Below are 23,604 nucleotides of genomic sequence, written 5' to 3'. Positions count from 1 at the left end.
TTCATTAAGTTTAATTTCACCATGATAATCCACTATTCCCTTGAACATACCTTACAAGTAAAAAAATAAAAAATTTTGCATTTTATTCCAACTGTCAAGCCTCGAGAACTTAAAATGCATCTCATAAGACATCAGTGATAAAAATATTGAGCTTTGTGGACTTCATGACTACAATTTAATTGCAGGCTGGGGACTGAACTTAATTTTCGATATAAATTAAAATTAAAAACTACTTTCTGAATTGTAGTTCGAATGCATTGCCATAGATAGAGACAAATCTCAATTTTCCTACAAGATATGGCATAAATACAGAAGGTTACAAGTCCATATCAGATAGTAGCAAAGCGTCGCCATCTACATTTCGATAGTGCAACTGATTATCGATTAATGTTCGTTTTTTGCGTGGTGGTTTCTAGTCAATGTGGGAGCAAGGTCATATAATCGATATAAGAAACAGTTTTCTTCAACATCGAAAAAGAAGAATTTTATCTAAATTTATTATTATCACAAAAATACAAATACGTAGTGATGTGAGATGCGAATAATAAATACCCTTTTCCAAAATATATTTCCTAATTTTCTAAAATCCTCATTTAATTTGTCAAAATTTCCAAATTCTAAATAGACATTGACGTTAATCCCGCACTACACCAATAAAGCCTACAGTGAATCATCTACAACACATAAATACGGAGCTTTTTCTTTATATTATCGTATATTATATTGTCGGTGTGATTAGACAGTTTTTTGAATCACTTCGCAAATTTTCAGAATCGAGAGCATTTCTCTTCACGGTTATGGTAAATATTCCGGGAGACATTCTGCAAATCTTGGTAATTACTAGCAATCAATTATTTTGTATATCACTTTCAACGAGGATGTAAAACTGTGTTTAATTGACAAATTGTACTTATTTATTTTTATGTTATTTTTGCCAAATTCTCACATCCCACATGCATATCAATTTAATGGTCACCTAGTTAATTTCTCTTATTTATATACCCGAAATTATTTAATTACCCTTGAGATGAGCAAAAAGTTGCCCAAGGTAATGGTAATAATTGATAAACAATCACTTAAAATTAACAAATAAAACGCAGAAAGTGATGAAGGAAGAAACCATATATTAATAAAGCAAAAAATTGCTTCGATAGCAACGACAAAGTGACAGTGTACAAAAAAGATCGACTAAATCGATTTAAAAACATGTGACGGCGTTGAAATAGCATCTCCAGTAAATGCGTCCTTTTCCTTGCAAGTTCGATATTGACTGGTGTCCTCTTCTTTGCAAATCCATCTGCAAAAAATAAAATTAATAATCAAATTATTATTATCGAATGGGAATCGAATATCGCCTGGAAAATTTTATTTCTAGCTTGGTTGTTGCGTTTCTATTTTTAACTCGTTGCATTTTATCCGCTACTTACACTTTTTTCGTGCGGCTCTATAAAAATCGTCTGGAAAAGTATTATGAGCTTTGAACTTGACTGCGTCTGTCTTCTTAGCAGTTGATTTATTTTTGCACGATAATTTGATATGTGGCAATGAATATCTCTACGAATTCTAAATGTAACTTTGACATTAACTTGATGCTGAGTATACACTAATGGTAATTACTCTAATAGAAGCAGATTAATACTACTATTAACTCTACTAGGTAGGAAAACTGAAAAAAAATAATTTCGAGAAAATAGACCATTAAGATATCTAAATAAATTTTTAACTCTTTCGCTTGTTTCATGCTTGGCAATATTTATCTGTATTGTTTAAACTTTATTTGCCTGTTAAATGCCATTTAAATTCCAACTCAGATTTGTGATAAAGTTCATAAAGTAGGTCTCTTTAGAGGCAAAAGTGTTAAATTATTATCATTCGCAAGCGTGACAAGGAAGAGCGCTGGTAGTAATTGTCAATGTATTAGTGTATCAATTAGTACATTTGCTTATAATAAATAAACTTAATGTGCAGATGAGTTGTTTTGAAAATGAATGTTAACTTTACAGGGTGAGATGAACACGTAATCTTTATTGGAAAAACATATCAATTTTTTTCTTAAAATATAAATTTATTTGCTACAAAATAAGAGAATATTAGAAAATTTTACTTTATAGTCATTGTATTGAAACATCTAATTGCGTAGTTAAAAGAGAGAGGGGGGTGGGGGGGAGAGAGGTAGAGGGCTGGGGGAGGGGGAAGAGAGAGAGAAAGAGGGAGAGAGGGAGAGAGAAAGATGGAGAGAGGGGGAGAGAGTTGGGAGAGAGGGAAAGAGAAAGATGGAGAGAGGGGGAGAGAGTGAGAAAGAGGGAGAGAGGTGGGAGAGTTTTACTGTTTAACTGTTATTCCATGGCTATCCTCAGTTTCTACTGTTTTTGTATTCTGGCGAGTTACGCATCGAATATGGTAAAATAGACTTAAAAGTTCTGTTTTTAGATACGTAATATTAGTTCGACGCAAGCGCCAAGTTTACTTTCATTTCCTTTTTTTTACGGTTTGAAAATACTCGTTCTGAAGGGAAGGGTAGTTTTCTCCCGGTGTAATGGACAAGACCAAAATTGTTCCTATAATTTATTAAAAGAAAAGAAAAAATAGCGATGATATTTTCAGCACTTCGTTCCCTAAACGCCTAATTTAATTTTTGTATGTTGATAATTATTTAACAGCCAAAAGATCTGGATAACTAAAAGTAGTCAATTAAAAAGTAAAAAAAACGCAGTTTCTAAACTAATCTGTTTTTATTTGAAATCTTACTAGTCTTGTCATGACGATAATTTTCCTTGTTTCCTTTCCTTTAATGCTTTAGGCAAAACTTACCGCTTCATATCACAAAATATTTATTGGTTTAAGAAAATTTCACTTTGTTCAATTATTAAATATTTTATTCTTACTTAAATGTATTCAATAACGTCCATTTTGAGAGGTATGTGTGCTTAACTAACTTACATTTTTTCGATCTTTTTGAGAGCAACGCATATATTTGTTGTGTAAAATTATATGTAATTATAGGTAAACGTATAAAGTACAAAATTACTGCATTTTGAAAACAACTTGAGCTCAAACTACAACTACATAAACAATATTTTGATTAAATTTTGACACTCCAAAATCAGGATGTTGTTATTGAAACCAAAACTAACGAACCAAAAGTAAGTGAGAAACGTCTTTAACTTCGCAGATAATTTAAATCAGTGCTAATTCTAATTATATAAAAATTAATTTTAATTTTATCAGCTTTATATCATTCAATACTACCTACCTATACTCTTTTGTCAGCAAAACATTAGGAGTAGAGATGTCAGAAATGAGAGGACCATTCACATAACTATACAAAATGTTTTGTGACATGTTAAATTTCTAGACTACTGTAGCGAAACAATGATGATACCTTCTAAAAGTATTGAAAACTTTTAATACTAGCTGTTGGAAAAAATTGGTTTTTGGGTGAGGCTTCTAAGCAATAGTTGGCAAATTCTAACCTCTGATTTGATGTAATAGCAATATGCAAATATGCATATGATAAATGCCACATTAGTCACGAGTTTTATTTGGCACGAACAAATTGTATTAGAAGATTGCTTTCTGCATCTGAAGAAAATGTTCTATTGAAATAAGTAATTTTATGGAATATACTATTAATGATTATTAATTAATGACTACTGGGCTCATCATTAAACCCCAAGAAACTAACGACAAAAACCATATTTACAATTTTTTTTATTAAACTACTATAACCAATCTACCAACACTAAAATAAAAACTACAACTTGGTTAAGGTGTACCAATTAAAAATTTTTGATAAGAAGTTTGGAATGTTGGATACTGTACTTACCGATCTCACATCATCAGCAGTTAGAAACTTCTTATTGGCCATATATCCGTCCACGAAATTTGTTCCCCTCTCCCTCTCTGCCGCTTCCATTGCGTCACGTAAGGCGAGCATCAGTCGATTTACTAAAAGAGCTGTTCGTTTCTTTGGAACAATAGTCTGAAAACCATAGAAAAAATGGAAAACCACGTTTGGACTCTCCCGGTAAGCATTTTTAAGCTACGATATACGAAAGAAATATACGGAATTGTATCACCCTTCGTTGAGCATCCTTATGGTAACCGAGAAGAGGAGAAAATAATTATTTTTACTCTTCGGTATCGGCTTATCAAAATTAATGGCGACGATGTCACAATATTGAGCATTGAAACGGTACACTTTATAATAACTTGCCTTGAACTACATAACGCCGCTTATAAATATCGAGGGTGCTCGATTGATTCTCACCAAACTTGAAGGACATCAAGGCGGCAGCAAAAAAAATTTCAAACGAGATTGCATTTGATACTCGAAAGAAAGTAGCTGTTTCACTTTTCTTTCCTCTCATTTTCAGCTATATACCATCGGGTATTTCATACGCTTTTAACTAATAAAATTATTTTTATACTTTCTTCATTGATTAACAATTTAGAACGTATTCGCAAAAATATTATTACAATATCCCAAATTTTTACTCTCAATGACTCTTCTTATAAGCCTGCAGTCAAATTAAGTTTTACCCGTTGCAAAATAATAAAAAAAACGCGAACTCGTCACATATAGGGACACAAATGATAACATGTGAAAATAGACGTAGGTAGGTAGAAAACCAGTACAGATATAGACTAAGTAATTTAATACAATTTGGTGATTACACTCAATCTCTAAATTCGAAAAGAAATTTAAATTTATTTATTTCAAATTTTCCTACATAGATATACCTACTTTTTTTTTCATTTTGCGCATTAATCAGTTGACCCATATTTCAGGCTCGACATTTTAATATTTCACGTATTTTCTTTTCACCCCTCCGCAAAACAAGCGATGTCATTTCGCTTAGCGCCCTTTGTTAGTCACTCCAATTACTTAGAAAAATATAATTTGCCCTCGAAAAGAAGCTAATACCGTCACGAACACGAGACAATTTATTAAAACGTTAAGCCGCGAAAACCAAATTCAATGTCTGACAAAAATTTAATATGACCGCCCAGTTAAAACTGGATTGCTCTTTCTTGATTGGTGAAAGGGCAAAATTAAGAAAATCATCTACATTTCGTATGATCTTTTAAACGAGTGATCTGTGAACAAGTAAGCACTGTTTGGTTAATAAAATGACTAAAAATTTTCCTTTTTTGATTTTTTTTCAACTTTTTTCAGTTTTGATTAGCATCTCCTACTACCTTATTATGGATGTCTTGCAAGTGGTCATTGTAGCTCCAAAAATAAATACCAAGGAAAATATTTTATAATCTCTCTATGGTTAAAAAATACAATAATACAATAAATACAATAAATACAATAAAATAATAAGTAAAAAAACAATAAATACAATAAAAATGACAACTTATTAACACTATAAATCGAATTAACTGAATAAAAAAGTGTATTTGAAATTTCATTGCTTAGTTACTGGTCATTGAAAAATTTTTCTCTACCTACTTTCATGTACGCATTCTTTTTCGCGACGTTCTACATCGGTATTTAAAGCGAAACTCCTCTATCTAAAAAAAATAAACGAAATCTGATGTCGATATCTGGGACTCATTTTTCATAAGAAATATGTGTGCAGTTGCACTATCTTTTTCCATAACGTACATTTTTCAAAAATTACAAAAATTTGTTTGCTATTAAAAATTTTGTGTGGCTAATAAAACATTTCTAAGCCAATATAAATGTCTCTTTCCAAAACTGTTTCAATCGCACTTTTCGTGATTGGTAATTGCACATTTTATTAAAACTGATCTGAATATTTGTATTTTTAATGACCCCAGTTTACAAGTGCTTTGATGTATACCGTATACTCAGGGATAAACATTTAAATTGCTCCTAAGATTACACGATTTCATTCTCAACCCAAAGTTTGGTGGGAGCGTGTTTGCAAAAGATCGGCTTTTAGAGGACAATTACCGAAGGATTACTATGTAAATCGCTTTTTAGTGGTCCGATCCATCAAAGAACGATTCCAATTAAGATTTCCAAGGACTCGGTTTTCATTCGCATCTTGCTTCCATGTAATATTATTTAAAGACTGCCAATGATTTTTTGCGTCCCCGTATTGGAAATTTACACCCTATTCGAGAAAACGAACAGCTTTACCCAGCCACTGTAACCCCGGAAATTATAGCAGATGCAAGGGACGTTAAATTGGAAGAAACTTGCTAATTTCACTACCTAACAATGCAAGAAACTTTTAAAATTCCGAGTACTCGCGGGGGTATCAGAGAAAGCCTGAACATTTATTTTTCTGGCGTTTTATTACATTTAATGATCACTTTTTTCCAGCACCTTCATTTTACCTGGTTTTTGCAGGTTTTTAGTTCTCCAAGAAGTATTATAAATAACTCAGCGTGTATATAATTCGATACCTTAAATTGCGTGCGCTATTAGTGCTAAATATGTTTGGCTACAATTCCTACATTTATTTTATACATACACCCTGTCTGTATATTACAGAGGCTATATTCTATTAATTTTCTTTTGTTTTTGCTTTAAAACGGTATTGATCCTAACTGTCAATGGACATTTTACGGCAAACAAAAATCCTAGCTGGCGATACCCTCGTGGTCGATTTGTCCTTATTTGGACACCCGGTAGATTAGCATATATGAGTTCTAACTCAATCATGCTTGTTCAAATAATTTTCGAATGGCGTAATTTACCATTAAAGTTCGATATACAGTTTTTACAACCTTTTACGGTTTTGTCTTCGGAATGAATTTAAGACCCGCCTGTTGTAAAGTGGAAGTGATCATTCTTTTCAGCTCGGGTACCACAAGCCAGGGTCGTATTTAAGATGTTAGCCGACAAGAACTGTGCCGTGAGGACTGTGGTATTTTAAGAGTAGGGAAATTTTCTTTGATTAAACTGTTATATTAATTCGTATTAGTGTGATTTTTATAAATCTTCCTAAAATAGTAGGTAGCTCGATTTCAAGCTGAATTGTCCTATTAGATAGGTTGATCTCCTACATTAAGAACACATTACAAAGCTTAAACTAGTTTCCAATTTAGGGGTTATACATAAAATATTTTCCTAGGAACGCAATACAAAATCTTATGTAGATAATTGATTTATAATCGGTGTTTTCCCAGAGAACTCTATTAACTGGAGCCATGTATATAGTTATTAAACCCTCTCTCTTTCCTTTTCTCGCTCCCCTTCTTTCTTTCTCGTCCCATCTCTATCTATCGCTCCTCTACCTCTTTCTCTGTCTTTATCTTTTTCTTTGCCTCTCTAATCTTAAAGCAACCTGTTTTTGACATTTCTCTTTTTTTCAGTTTATTGGTAGTAACGACAACCCCTAAAGGAGAGGTCTAAGACAGAGCGCCTTAAAAAAAGAGACGTTTCACTAATAAGAAGTGATCCTGAGGCCGCACCAGTCAGCACTAACTACTGCTTGCCTATTTCAATATCCTACAACTTTAGGTGCTTGGAAGATACTGACACCGATGTCATCTTCTCAAAGTCATGTTACAGAACGAAAAAAATTAGAACATTTTTCAACATATACGATATCTCCAATATTAATAGTAAATTAGTTTTGCGAGACTTGGCGGAATTAAAAAAATTAATTTCCAAGGGCATCAAGAATTGCAAACGCTATCTGAAATGGTTAATGGTCTCAAAAAAGTATCATAAAATACAAATAAATTCATATATGTGCTATAAACTATATAATAATTACGGCGATCAGTTTTACGAAGGCACTTAATCCCATTAATGGCAAATTTATTGGAACTAAGTTATATTTAGTTATCTGTCGATACAATTTCTTCTACTAAATTAACCCAAGTATATAAACAAAATAATCATCCCACACTAACTTGTTTCTGTTACTGTTGAACTATTTACCAAGTAATGATTGCTGTTCAGCAAACATAATTTTTTCATTTAACGATGGCGTATAATGATGATAATAATCGCGTCTCGATAACTGATAACAGGAGCTATGAAATTCGTCAAACTTTCGGCTCACTGCATTTCTCGTGTCTTGCCGTGCGTGGGTGATTTCTTAACGATGCCCTGACCGATGGTCATCAATTTACGTATGCACCCTCGCATTTTCTAACGATAAATCACGCCAGCGGTCCTCTGAAAACGTTTCCGTCACTTATATCAATAACAGTCGTAACAAATCGCTTTGCATGGACGCACAGGCTGACGAATCTTATATATATCAATATTTCATATACAGGGTGATATTGAATAGAGAGTTCTGAAGTTTGATGATACTCTGGAATAAAGTGAATTCGAAATTGGTACACCAGAAGTTTCTTGACATGAGAAAAATATTCTTTTGCACTTAGCTGGGGTCCAAATTCTTGACCGAGATAGAATAGAATCACTTCCGAGGACAAGAGGAAATGGAACGGAGGAAAAAGATGAAAATGAGTAGCACCGTTGTCAAATTTTTGACGTTTATGTGTAAATGCAATATGCAATTTTAATAAATTTTTATTGCAGCTGCATTCCAGAATTACCCTTTAAAAAGCAAGAACTGTTAAAAGGAATTGTCATTCCCTTAGTTCCTTCCTTCCAAATAACTTAAGAGAATGTTCGGGGAATAACATTCCATTGGTTTTTACTAAAATGATATTCAAAAACAGGAATTGCGTTTTTTGTTTTTCTATATAGAAGACCTACATTTTGTGCCAGAAACTTGGAACTCTATTATAATATGGATAACCTAAAAAAAATTAGGAATATACAAATTTTTAAGCCACTTTTTATGTAGATATTAGAGATTTCCGTTGTCCTTCACCCACCATTTTTTTTGCGGACGCCATTTTGGATGTTTTCGACTTTAAACGGAGTATAAAAATTGTAATCCTCGATGTGGAATAACCTTACACTTCAAAATATTTCACGAAGGTAGATTTTATTTCGGCAAATTTAAAGGTATGCTTTTTGTTGTTGTTGAGTTGAACTTGCCAATAGTCCAATTGGCTTCTTCAGAGCTTAGCTGAATCTGGCTCTGATTTTACCCTATACATGCTTATATATTGTTTGAGGGGAGCGGAGCCAATTGAGAGGCATAAACATCGTCTCGGATGACTGATTCCCATATTGGTGCCAGGTAAAGATCTTTGTAATGGTTAAGATTGTTTGGGTGCTTATAGATTTCTATAGATTCTCGGATTTTTCTTTGGTGGAAGAAATGATTATGTGCAAGAATTTTCGTTTTATCAAATAAAATTTTATGTCCGGTTTCGTGATTGTGCTCGGCTATTGCTGATGAATTTACTTGTCTCTATCTTAAGGCTCTTTCATGCTCTTTGAGCCTAGTTGATATTTTTCGTACGGTGGCTCAAATGGAATTTTGTCTTGTCAGTGATGTTTTGAATGTAAAGAAGGACAACAGCGGCAAGTGTGGGATTGCTTTCGGACTCATTGCTATTGGAAGTTTTTAGTGAAGTGTATTTTGTGATGGAACAATTAATATCTTTAATGTGGAAATTATTACAGAGAAGAGTAAGAGTAAGAAGATAAGGTGTTTTAATTCTGGGTTCAGCGACTCGGACTGAGGTAGTTTTACGGCTCTGCTCTGAGTTGATAACCGATGATTTTTGGGCCGTATGGTGATGTGACAATGCATTCTGGTATCGGTCTGCGTAGGTTTTTCGTAAACATAATGACGGAATGTTAGGCCTAATTTTCTATTGATAAAAATATCTAAGAATGGTAAGTTGTTATTATTTTCTAATTCAATGATAAGACGTATTCTAGGGTGTATAGAATTTAAATGTCTAAGAAATTCTAATAGGGATTCATAACCATGAGGCCAAATAACAAAAGTATCATCGACCTAGCGTTTCAATAATTTTGGTTTTAGATGGAAGGTGTCAAGAACTTTCTTCTCATAGACGTGCGTAAATGTACGTAAATGTGCGTTGACTGCTGATAATGGTTATAAGAAAAATATGTTCCGGACAAGCATTTTTCAATAAAGGTTTGGTTCCAGATTCTCGGATGTCAATACATCTGAAATGACGTTGAGACTTTCAGGAAAAGGGACTTTAGTAAAAAGGATTCTACGTCGAAACTAACCAGAAATATCTTGTGGATCTAATGTAATGCTTTTTAGTTGTTCAATGAAGTGAAAGGTTTTAATATAGAAGCTAGATATTTTGCCAGAGAATATGTTTGAGAAGCAATAATGCGGACTATAGGCCGAAGGGGTAATACTAATTTGCGAATGTTAGGGAGTTCGTAGAGACGAGGAATTTTAGAGTCACGACAGGTGACAGTTTCTTTGAAAAATTAAATGTATGCTTCTGGCGTGAATATTTTGTATTAACAAAACAATATGGCCCGCACTATATACTATTTAATAAAATAATGCGATAATAATAAACGAGACGAACATGGGTTTCATAATCTACTATCGCAGGCTCAATATCTCTTTAAGGAACAAAAATGCTGATAATTTTAATAATGAATTCTTATTTCAATATCTGAGAGATTTTGTTTGTTATTGTAAATTAAGGCGGGGGACCAATTATTCTTATAGTAGTTACAGTGATGTTACACGTCTGTAATACACATTGTCTGTAATACAGTTCGGTACGTTATAAGGTTTGGTTCACTGTAATATAGGAAGTAGCGCTATACCACGCTCCACGAAAATATACAGTTTTGTTGTTCCTATTCTTTTGTTTTATGTGTATAATAAAACCATTGAAAACTCTGGAATGTCTCGTGACGTATAATAAATCAGAGTTTTTTAAATGTTCTTAAAAAACCAAAAGCATTCATCTGCCGCAAAGACTGACGTTTTATGTCGCTGCCTCACTGCAAATGTCTATCAGAATCAAATACGACACGTCAGAACAATGAGGTTTAAAAATGTTCGTACAATATTTTGACACTGGCTTTGCAGTGTGTCAATAGTTAAACGAGATATTTTCTCGGCTAACGTGATGGTGAAAGCAAATGTTGAAAAGTTCTTAAAATATAATTAGTTTTAACTTTTAACGTTTAACACCTGTTTATATTTTACTATTCCTGCATTACATTGTATTATATTCTTTACCACATACCATGTATATAAAGATTTTATTGATAGCGTATCCATCGATATCGGACCCAACCCCATGGGTTGATTTAAAATGTGATCGTGCCTTAAAACACCGTAGGAAAACACAAAGTGTTCACGCAGAGAAGCAAGTATTTGACTTGACGTTTTAACCAGTGATCAATGAAACCAATAATGCATTAAAAGCTTGCCTACCACCCGCAGCGCGTGAACACACACTCAACATTAACCGCCTAAAGAGCAAAAATCAGAGAACGCTGGAAAATAAGTTGTTTCGTTCTAATAGAAACTCGATAATTTTTTCCCAGATTTAAAACATGAAACACTTTTACTTATAAGCTGAAACTAACTTTTGTCTCATCAATCTTATCGAGTAGTGCTTGATGGATTAGTCACTTTATATGGTAATTTCAATTTTTCTACCACTCGACAATCAATTTGAAGAATTCTTACCACAAAAAGGGAAAGTAGTGCGTGTTTTTGAAGGAATAAGTAGTACGCTTTAAAAATAAAGGTATGCCAACTCTCGTCAAAAACCCCATGTCTCTTTGTTGAATACATGTAAAAACGGCAATGTTATTTTATATATTATTAAGATTAGTGATTTAGTACAACGAAAAAATGTAAGAACCTTTTTGTAACTGTTTCTTTATCAAAAACATATAACGCCATATGAAACATGGAAACGATGTTGCTACCTGTTAAAGTGGTTACAAAATGTAATAAATTTAAGCCAAATTAATAAATCCGTAGTCTCTATTTCTAGACCGATTCTGGACAAATTCATTTGCATTTGTTTATTTCTCAGTGGCTTCATTATACTAACTGGTTTAATATTAAAGTTTTAAAATATTTAAAATATTCAAAAGTGTGGACCTTGCTAAGTGAACATTCGAGAGTGTTCCCGTTCTCCGACAAATTAGCTTTTCAATTAAACTTGTACACGTAATTAGGATTTAACTATCTGCCTCTAATCATTCCTCCTTCCCCTTTTTCTTCAAGTGCTTCGTTTCCAACTTTTTCGTCGCCTAATTTGATTTAACTTTATGTATAGGGTGGGCCGTTTATCTATTAGGGATGGAGCCAAAACTTAAATACAAAAGTTAATTTAGCTATTACAAACTTTTAATTTATTTTAATTTTGTATGTAGGGTGTTTCATTTTTCGTGGGCGAGTCTCAACTTCTTTATTTTAAATAGAACACCTGGTATACTACTTCATTTTTGAATTATATTCAAAATTCTAAACATATTTTGTGTATAATGTCCTAGACCTAAGTCTAACCGTTTTTGACATTTTTAATTTTGCAAGACTTAAAATGTCTGCCAATTTCTTCATTCGGAAGCATTTATTGTTTCACTTGAGTAAATTTTGATTTCGACGAAGGACTGGAATAACGGATTTCACAAGAAATTTCGATACATATTAATACAGGGTACGTGAAAAATAAGATTAAAAATAAAATTAAGAAAACGGCCAGAAAAATTATTTTTTTAAATGAAAACTACCCACTTTTACAATTTTGTCACATTTAGCATGAAAAATTAAGGCAATTTTATATAGGGTTGTATATGCCCAACATTATTACATTTTGAAATATTTCCTTTAAAAATTTGTCTATCACAAATAATATGCTGTTGCCATAAAAGTTCAGTTAGTGTAAGGTGGTTATGACGTCGTTTGAAGTGCTAAAATGCTGCCACTACGATTTACCATTTCCTAGTTGACCATAATCTTGCCCATGCGCTTAGGAAGATCCAAAGATTATGTATGCATTATTTATACAAAATAAGACCAAGAATAAGCGATAACGTTGGTGATTTTTTTTTGTTAATGTACGATCGATAAAAAACTAATAGCTTACAAAGGATAATAATTATTGTAACAGTTGTTCAATATGAACCACCCTTTCAGCAATACAAGCAGTGTAAAGGGTTTTGAAATACATAACCGCATTTATAACAGAATTTACTCTGCATTATCCAAATATGAAGATGTCTATTTTTTCTTGCCTCAAAGTTCCATATATTCTAAAGGGTTGGTAAATTCTGTCGAAGATCTTATTTTGGGCGCCTCCTTAATGGAAATTTTCTAATATAATCTCTAAGAGCCAGGGACCGGTATTTATTCTACTATATGTAACTTTCTAACATATCAATCTCTTCTTCTAGTAGCACTTGATTTGTTTAAGCGCGATTATAGCCACCTTACACTAACTCAACTATATGACGACAGCATATTATTTATGATAGACAAATGTTCAAAAGGAAATATTTCACAAAGTAAAAATATTATAATATTTTATAAAATTGCCTTAATTTGTAATGCTAAATATGACAAGATTATAAAAATGGGTAGTTTCCATTTAAAAAAATATTTTTTTGGCAGTTTCTTTAATTTAATTTTTAATCTTATTTTTCCCGTACCCTGTATGTATCGAAATTTCGAGTCCTTTGTCTACAACAAAACTTACTAAAGTGAAACAATAAATGCTTCCGAACGGCAGATAGTCTTGCAAACGTCATTTTTCGCATAAAAAATTAAAAATGTCAGAAACGGTTAGACTTAGGTATACGATATTATGCACAAACTATGTCTAGAATTTTGTATAGAATCCAAAATAAAGTAATATGCCAGGCGTTCCATTTAAATTAAGAAAGTTGATACTCGCCTATGAAAAATTAAGCACCCTGCATATACAACATTAAAATAAGTTGAAGGTTTGTAATACTCCATTAACTTTTGTTTTTAACTTCTGGCTCCATTTCCTATAGTTTCTGAGATAAGCCAGTGTCCCAAGATAAACGGCATTCAAATTTTTAGTTATAGACGGAGCAGTATCTCGGCCATGGGTGCCTGGAATTACACACGCATTGCACTTGCTACTTGTATAACCGCATTTTTAATAACTGGCAATTGCTAATCTCTGTAATGTACTTTTAATGGAAAAATTGGATTTTGGTCCACCCTAGATCGGTCGGTACACCTACGAATTTATTGAAATGTCCAGGGTCATTGATCCTTAACCAGCTAATCAAGCCTTAAAGAAATTGTGAGAGCGTAGTGTAAAGTTCAACATACCTCGTTAACGATTTTAGCTGGTGTTATTTGCACCCCAACACCTTATTTTCGTTCATTCATCCCGGCAGTCGAGTTTAGATGCGGAATTAGTCGTGATGACATTGCGACATGTTTTATAGAAAATTTACTCAGCTTCTTTTTATTTATTTATTTAGTGCAATCAGCTGCAACATATTTCTTATTCCAGAGTAAAGATTTTAATTGCATTTATTCAGAAGGATTAGATTTATTCAGATTGATTGAGTTTTATTTGGACTCGACATAATTACAAAATTCTATGCGCTAATTTTGAATTTTTTCCGTATCGGGCCACTCTTTTTACACATTACTTGGAATGCTTCAAGATTTCCTTTCTCATATCAGCGAACGGAAACCGGTCGAAGACTCCGATTTTGCATATTTTTGACAAAAATTTAGAAAAAATGAGTCATGTTCTTGATGACGTTAGATAAATCACCAGGCCAACAAGTTAGGATGTTCGTACTGTTTTTTGATACATTGCGTTGCTATGGAAATATGGTTATTTTAAGAGATTCCGTTTTTTTTAAATTAGATCTAAGAAATGACAGATACTAGAAATAACTGATTTTAAGTATAGGACAATGGTAAATGTTGAAATGCAGATAAAACTGTCTTTGGAAGTCCGCTGAAAAACTTGCAAAATTTCGAATTAAAATCCGTACAATATGACGGAGCAAAATTTATAGTGCGGTCTAGCCCAAAGGTAATTTACGTATTTTGGTATGTGTCCATTATCATACGGCACGAAACAAAACTTTTTATTAAATTTGCATAGCAGAATAATCTCAAATTTATTATTCCATAGAGTAATATCATGCAATCCAAATTTAAACCTATCATTTCACGCCCACACATCCAACTGTGGCGATGAATCGGAAGAGAATTTCGTAAAAATACATATACTTATGGTTTTTCAATACTGCTTATTAAGTATAGTTATAACGCAAACAATTAACCATTTCGCTTATTATTAATGAACGACACTGAGATTTCGCTACCCTCTGTCAGTCAGTTTTGTTTAATTACGAAACCAGAATTATTATTATTATTATGTTGTTTCGATTCCGAAATGCCGTGTAAATAGATATTTTGCTCTTTTTATGGTGGTGGCATGTTTCGGACACTCTGTAAGATACGTTGAATCGAGTGGTGTGGTCAACAAATTTTTCAGACCAAATATAACACAAACATAGTATTGTTTAACTGGGACGCTCCAAAAAATTGCATTTTTTTAAATAGTGTGTTACACAATACACTTCTGAAGTAAATTAACCCTTAATTATAGGATATTATATGATATTAGCCCATAACTCAAAGCGGAATTACAAAAATTATTGTTTAAAGTCAGTATCATAATAATATAATTGCTTGGTGCATATCTGTCAAAACATAAATCAGATGCTTGGTCACTGTTTTCATAACATTCAAAGAAACAAACCATCATATCATACATATGACAATTTTTAACATTATTCATTGTTTCCTAGGAGTGAACCGCAAAAAAAATGTGATATACATTAAAAAGGATTTTTTGAGGAATTACTAAGAATTTCGCATAAAATTCCAAGGAATTCCACAGAAACTCCTGGGAATTATTAGTAATTAAAGGAATTACCGGGTACACTTCCCTCATCGGTTTACAACTCGATGTTTTCTTCTCCGATTAATTTAAATAATATTTAATAAACATCAATACAATTTTTTGCTTTTTGTTTGTATTTACGAGCAAAGTATTCTTTGTGGACTCTTTAGCAGCTAAATCATTCCATGGCAAAATTACGTTTTCCAAAAAAATGTGTTGGTTCTACAACTCCATTCTACGTAAAAATATAATTTTTACCATTTTTACCCTTTTTATATCTTGCAGGGTGTTCGACTTATTCTGTATCTCTGGAGTTATGGAGTTAGCTAAATTTTGCGGAAAATTGACCAACCAAAAATTAAAATCCGCAAAATTCTATGCTGGTTAGTGATTAAAAATAATATGGGGCACAGTATACAAATGTTGGTTAAAGAAAAAAGTCTTATTACCGGATATTCATCATATCGCACTCCCAGTTGATAGTCTGGCAATTCTTCGGGGGAGCTTTCTGGGATAGTTCGTTTGTGCATCGCATCGGCTGGTATTGATAACGTCGTTCTCAGAGCACAGACCAAGAAGATAAATTCAACCATCAATAAAATGCTGCTGCTCATTTCAATTAGCACAGAAAAACGTTGAAGAAGAACCTAGAAGTATTTAAATAATTATTAGAAATAATCACCTATTGTATATCTACCACATATTGAAAATTTTATATAGATGTTTTTTTTTTTTCATTTTTCCATGATGAATTTAAAATATCACGAAATGGCTTGTACAATCTAGTACCAACCTATAATCTAAACGTAAGGACGTATGATAAATTAGAAATTAATTAATATAAATTGTAACAAGCAATAACTTTTGATTCTGCATTTTCCGCAGCGTTTTTCGTTTTCTGCTTGGCTTTAATATATTAGCAAATAGGAAACATGTCATTATTTTCCCAGAGTCCAATCTCCCTGCATAAGTATTTCTATTGTTTTATATGATCCTTCTGTTATTATTCTTCAACTTCAATTATAAATTCCGATATTTTTTTGACAGGCAATTATATTTTTTGATATGCTGGTCATTTTTACGACTTTACTGCTCCTTTCATAAATTTAAATTAGCCCTAGATTTGAAAATGGTAAAATATAAATCGCAGGACTGATGACAATAAATCGCCTTAAATATTCGTAAAATTTAAAATGTTCACAGTTTATTTTTTATATTTTTGGTTGGACTTAATCATCTCTTTGTTCTGTACATCAGCCTCAGCCAGTGATTGTTACATTGTTTGTTTTTTTTTATAAAATTTTGTTTTATTTATATCTGCATCCGAATCCAAGATGCTGAACGTAGTAAATAAATATTATGGAATCCAAGTGACCCCCCCCCCCGTCTTTTTTTAATCACCTGTTATAACAAGTTGAAATTTTGGAAAGTCGGGCCGCTAACTAACGGCCATCTTTTAAATGAAATTGAATGCCGATCGCAATTAGAAAACCACTTTCAAAATACTTTTAAATTATTTTCATGGATCTTTTAATTTTGGAATCGGTGGTGATACCGGATGAGTGTTGAGTTTTTTTAATCAAAGTAAATTTCAAAACAAAACATTGTCCTGTCGTTCTTTTTTTTTGTTCGACGTATCCTATAGTTTCATTTTTTTTTTATAAGAACATCATTTTATAGAAAAACAAAATTATCAATCAAATATTTCACTCAGCAAGCAGCAGTACCCGTAGTTTAGTTAAATACAATTGAGCTACAAATATACATTCATTCGGAATATTTTCCAAGTACGTCTTGTCCAGCTTTAATGATGCTGTCAATCAGATTTCTCTATGATGAACAGCTAAAAATCGAAATATGCCATATGGTATTTCTCACAGTAAAGCGCAGTACAGTAAAGGCATCGCATTGATTTTAACAGAGACTAAAGATAGGAAAAAGTTTGTTTTGAATTGAATCAAATTAAATAATTGTTTAAATATACATCAAAAAATAATCGTCCAACGTATTAGGTACTCAATATAAGTTTAACATGACAAGGTAAAAGAAAGATAATTTATGTTTAATACCCAAAAAATTGTAATTATGTAAAGTAATTTATTTGTTTAATTATTATTAATTACTGAATAATTTTATGAAATTTTTATTTCATTTGCTTTATTTGATAAGTTATTTGAAACAGCCAAAGCCCATCCACGTATCCAACTAACATTTGATTAAGAAAACTTTACCGTATTATCACAGGATTTAAAAGGTAAATTTTAAAATTGCGATTTCCTCGATTTAATTCAGATTTGCATGACGCCAGACCCTAGTTATTAAACTGTTGTTGGTTATATTTATCATACACTTCAATCAATGAATCATCATCATCACCATTACGTGCGTACAATTTAAAATATAACAATAAATATAATCTCTAAGCGAGCTTTCAAATAAAAAAAATATGTATATGATTATAACAGGGTTCTAGTGTTAGACATGGGAACCTGAATGTGACAGCCTTAACAAAAATGTTTTTTTATAAATTATGCATCAGACAATAGGCACAACTTAGGGTACTACGATTAAGCTTGAAATCAAATCGTTTATTTTTTAATTGAAATTTTATAACGGATAAGTTAGAAGCATAACTAAATAACATGAATTTCATTATTTTTGAAAACCCCTCTCGCCGTCACATATTTTGTAAAATATATATTTTTTTATGAATGAATTGTTCTTCAGGGTTTACGTTTTCCAAGATAACAATTGACTGTTAACATTTGCAGGGAGCTATTTATTAGGGTGAAAACTCCGTTTTCTCTCCCTAAACTTTAATAATAATTATTAAACAATTATTACATTTTAAAATTACGAAAAACAAACAAACCAAATATGGTTATAAAAAAAACAGAATTGAAAACAAAACACGTTTTAAGAGCTAAATAAACTTTTCCTATTGTACCTTGCTTAGGCAAGGGTGGTGATATTTATTGTGCGTCTCTTAAATCCTGATTTTCGATTTTCTTTGGAATCTTTTTGGTGTGTTAAAATCAAATTATCAAGTATTTTAAACAAACAATTTTTCTTTGATTCATTTACATTACATTCATTACAATTTAACAAAAATATTTTTTTGCTATTGCAATCTTCGTAATTTGTTTAAAAGTACACAGGAACAGGGACCCATAAATTAACGTCGAATCAATGTCAACAAAACTTACCTTTTAACAAAAATAACTGACCTATCTGCAGAATAATCTTTATATTTTTGAGGCAGTAACGATATATCCGCCAAACAATTCAAACCAACCCGGCCAATAGCAGCTTCCAATAAAAAGAAAACAAAAGAACCGATACGGCAACTTGTGTAAATCGCACGTAAAGAATGTTTTTTCCCGGAGTTAAGCGACAAACATGTAGACTGTCGCTCAAACTTCCAAAGAATCGCTTTTAAACTACGCGCGGTCTGCAACGCAGACTCTACGGAGTTGTAAGTTTTGTTTCCAGTCCCGTTTCGGGAGCTTGACTCGATCCTGACGGTCGCTACGTCCCACTTGTTGGAGTTTCGACCCCACGGTCGCGTATGGAATGCCTTTCGTGTGGGTTTCTCCTGGAAGTTGTAGTAAATTATCATATTAATCTTGTAACTTGACCGGTCTCGTGTTATAAGATAAACAACGGCTTCTTAGAACCGTTTAATAACTCTGACTTTATCTGACAAGATCGCCGTGGTGTTAAAGATGTCACGGACGGATCGCACATGTTTTTTTTGTTTCCGCAAACTTTCTGCGTCAACTCAAACACGTGCTGCCAATCATAGAATTCTATTAATCTTCTTCTCGTATGTTTATGGTTAAAATATCTCGTTTATGATCATTTTTATAAAAGTATAGAATGAGAAACCTTCATAGACAAAAGGCAATTGGGCAAACTCGGTAAAATAATCTAAAAAAAGTCTGGGAAAAATCTAATAAACATCATTTTAATCATGAGTTGATGTGTAACTTAATCATCACAAAAGACAAACGTCAAACTACTGTTAGTGCCTAAAATCTATCGAAGTCATCCGGCAACATCCGAAGTAGCTCGCGATAGTGGTTAAAGAAGCTGACATCTTAAAGTGACACATTGAGCACGATTGATCAGTAACATAATTGATTATTCAATTTATCAATAATCTTACCAATATAGATATGAAATATATAAATATAAAATTATTTTGAAGACAAGTTCAAATAAGAAAACCTCATTTTAGTTCGTTGTAGTAGTTTTGGAACTTTTTATTTGATTTTTTGTTATGGTAAATATTGTTCAAAACATCGAAATATCACTTAAAACGTTTTCTTCTTCGGTATTTTATGACATTTCTAGATTCGCCAGAAAATTATGTAATATTGTTCTATATTTTGTCATAGCTCTTCTTGAGCATATTTGAGTAAAATTAAGTCTGTTAGAAATCATTTACTACCTACTCGAACTTGCTCGAAGCAGGAAGAATCCAGAAGTTTTATAAAAAGTATTACAGTAGCCTGTGGAACTTTCTTTAAAAAAATAATTACTGGGATTGGTATTTAAATATCTACTTACAATTATTAAATTTAGTATAATACAATTTACTTATTTTACTTCCCATATGCACGCTTTTCTCCTATTGGTGGTGAGTATTGGTGAGCAAATAATAATGGGCAAAAAAACACCTAAATTGATCTAACTTGGTGGATCTACCTGCATATGATAAAAAAGGGACAAATTTCAATGCCCTGTGGTTCGTGAAAGGATCTATATAAAAAGTGCTTTAACTAGGCTATTTATCACTTTTGAACCTCAGCTGACCTGACGTGTATGGGATTGCGGATCAGTTGCTTTGGCACATGATATCCTTGCCTTACTTTTTTCTATCTCTTAATAATTAAAAGTACAACGCTAACGAAAATGTATAAAACGAGAAGCGAATAGTGTAGAGCCTTGCTTCTTCCTACCTCTTAATAATTCTAACGATTCAGTTCATTTTATTGTTTAAAAAAACATTTCAGAAACTATTTTATTACAAAAATAGCACTCGAAGAGATGGAACAAATAAAACTTGGATATTAGTACCACCTCTCATATTATAGCGCTTTAAATTCAGCAATGCTATAACCCTTGGATTTTGTAGACTTTAAATGTCAGTTTGCAATAATCAGATAATGTCTTAAATTCGCACAACTAATAAATGTTGCCTTTAAATTCATATAGGAAATATATGTTATCTGATAAATCAGAATGGACTCTTTTCAGTATACAACTTGCTCTATATGGAGAAATTTGCGCACTTGTTTTTTGTCTCTATATAAGCAATTGCGATCACCCTTTTGGTTAATAACGGGCAAGTTTGTCATTCAACAAAAATAGATAAATCGGAAGGAATTTGGAGATATTATTTCATGAGAATTCACTATCAAGTATCTCAAAAGGAAATAAATAATAATTTATTCTCTTAAAAACTAAGAAAATGATTTACTTCACTTCACTATTTGATTGCCTGTATTTCTTCTGTTCAAGCTGAGTCACCCAACTTTAACAAAAATAAAAAGCAACACTACATAAGTTAAGTTTCTATAAAGTAAAAAATAATAATACATAACTATCGTTTATTGCATATGCTATAATAGAATACCAATAATAATATACATAATAATTTTTTATTTATATTTAAATTAGTGTTTCATGTTTTATCTAATCTGATTTTACGATGTTATGCTATTTTGTTGGAATCAGAGAATTGTTCATTTTGATGTCCTTTAAAATTGAAATATACGTCGGAAGGATATAACAACTAAGTTTAAAAAAATGATAAACCCCAAATTCTTATTTAAACACAATATTGTATCTTGAATATTTATGAACACCCATGCACGAACTCTAAAGCCCTTTTGCAAATCTTACATCTACAAACATATATTTTTCAATTTTATCGAAACCGAATATCTGAGTTTAAGTGAACAAACACTTACCAAACTCTTTTGGTATCTAAGATCTAAATCAAATCGACAAAATAAATTGGTTTATCTTATCCCGCTTTTCTTCAATTTATTTAAAAAATTACTTTGGACTACAGCGATTTTGATGTTTGTTTATTATGGGGGGCCTTTTTCCAAAAAACGTCATATTTTTTATGTATCACGTCATTTTTTTTATAGCGGTCTATATCTTAAAAATGTTATTTCATTAATATACCGGAGTTAATATAGGCTGAATGTTCAATTTTGTGACAATATGTAGTCAAAGTGTTCACTTCCGATTTGAGCGGAAACGACAGTAACTTCCAATTTTTGCATTTTTGGATCACTCTATGTAGGATGGGATGGATTTTCTCTTTTTTTTTTGTTTTTTTAATTTTTTATTAAATTTGGAAAATTTTGTCTAAGAGGCTATTGACCGGGTCACCTGATCATTTATTTCTTTACTTGTCCAATGGCAAATAGCATTTAATGTAATGAACTATTTTTCAGGATAACCCATTTTTTTCAAATAGCACCCTAGTAATTGCACTAAAATTTTCAAAATCCGTTAAAAAATAAGCTTAGAAGAAGGAAAAAACCAGATAATTTTATAAATTTTATAAAAACATTTTTATAAAAACAAAATATTACTTAGGTGGGTCTACTTCTATTCATCATCAAGTCGGCCCGATCGAAAATTCTGAGAGTTTGTACATTTTTATCTGATTATCGATTTTGTCGTGTTATCGATTTGGATTGTCATGGAAAACAATAATCAGTTTACAAATAGAGAAAAAGTTGATATGATTCTGATATACGGGGAATGCAGAAAAAACTCTCGACAGGCCCGTGCATTGTATGCAGCCCGCTACCCGAAATGAAAATTTTATAATAACTGAAGAAATGGAAGTCAGTGTTATGGGATACGTCAACGTGAATCCAGATGCGTCGCTAGGAGAAGTGACATTAGAATTAGACATCTCAAGAGAATCTGTGAGGAGAATTTGCAAAAAACACGTCTATCATTCTTTTAAGTATAACGTTCATCAACATCTTTATGAAGCTGACTTTGTAAGAAGACTTCAATATTGTAATTGGCTGTTAGATAAACAAGACGAGAATAATAAGTTTGTTAACTTAATTTGGTTCAGATTTGAGTCACGATTCTCACATAATGCTATGTTTAACCGACAGAATAAACAAATTTAAATAATCAAAGAATTATTCGTCTCGGACAGTTTCAAGAACGGTTCGGAATCATGGTTTGGGCAAGAGTGATAGGAAGGCGAATTATTGGACCTGTTTTTTTTTTCATTTTGCCTTAACGCTGCACGTTATTTACGATTCCCAAGAAATGAAATTGAAGACTCGTTAGATGATTTACTTCTTGCAGTCAAATTAAATATGTATTTTCAGCAGGATGCTCCGCCTACCCCCTGTTACTGTCACTGAACACCCACGTGATGTTTATGGGGATAGACTAATCTCAACACTCGGTCGAGTCAATTGGCCCCCATGGTCACCGGACTTGACACCGTTAGATTTTTTATGTTTGGGGGTACGTGAAAGACCGTGTTTATGTAACTCCAGTGTTCGAACTACAAGAAGTATAGCGGAGAATGACGGCTGCATTTGATAGTATAACCCCAGAAATGTAAGGAAGGAGGACATTTTGAAAACATTTTATGAAAGTTTTATCTTGAAATAAATTGGTTATTAAGTAAATATATATCGCACTTATTTAATTCAAATAAATACAAAACTAGTCTTACAGCAACAAACGTTGATATACCACTTTCAAATTGATTCTACCGACATTACTGAGGTTTTATTTTGTAAGAGATTTTCAAAATATTGTGTTGAATTATCCAAAAAAGTGACAGATTTGAAAAGAAAA

At 32.2% G+C, this 23,604-nt stretch overlaps 1 protein-coding gene across 1 annotated transcript; it reads right to left on the bottom strand.

Annotated features, from left to right (window-relative positions):
* Positions 1-1,164: 1,164 nt before the first annotated feature.
* On the bottom strand, positions 1,165-19,112 carry LOC132699806 (uncharacterized). Its single transcript, XM_060666703.1, has 4 exons — positions 18,948-19,112; positions 16,191-16,388; positions 3,827-3,982; positions 1,165-1,297 (listed from the first exon to the last, which is right to left on the bottom strand). Exons 2-4 carry the CDS (start codon positions 16,353-16,355, stop codon positions 1,199-1,201), a joined length of 420 nt encoding a protein of 139 aa, XP_060522686.1. The 5' UTR covers positions 16,356-16,388; positions 18,948-19,112; the 3' UTR covers positions 1,165-1,198.
* Positions 19,113-23,604: the final 4,492 nt, after the last annotated feature.

This window comes from Cylas formicarius, unplaced genomic scaffold (genome assembly GCF_029955315.1).
Source record: "Cylas formicarius isolate icCylForm1 unplaced genomic scaffold, icCylForm1.1 PGA_scaffold_3__17_contigs__length_32017465, whole genome shotgun sequence".
In the NCBI taxonomy this organism is placed as follows: Eukaryota; Metazoa; Arthropoda; class Insecta; order Coleoptera; family Brentidae; genus Cylas; species Cylas formicarius.
Note: the sequence above shows the minus strand (reverse complement) of the source record. Positions and strands in the feature narration are given on the sequence as shown.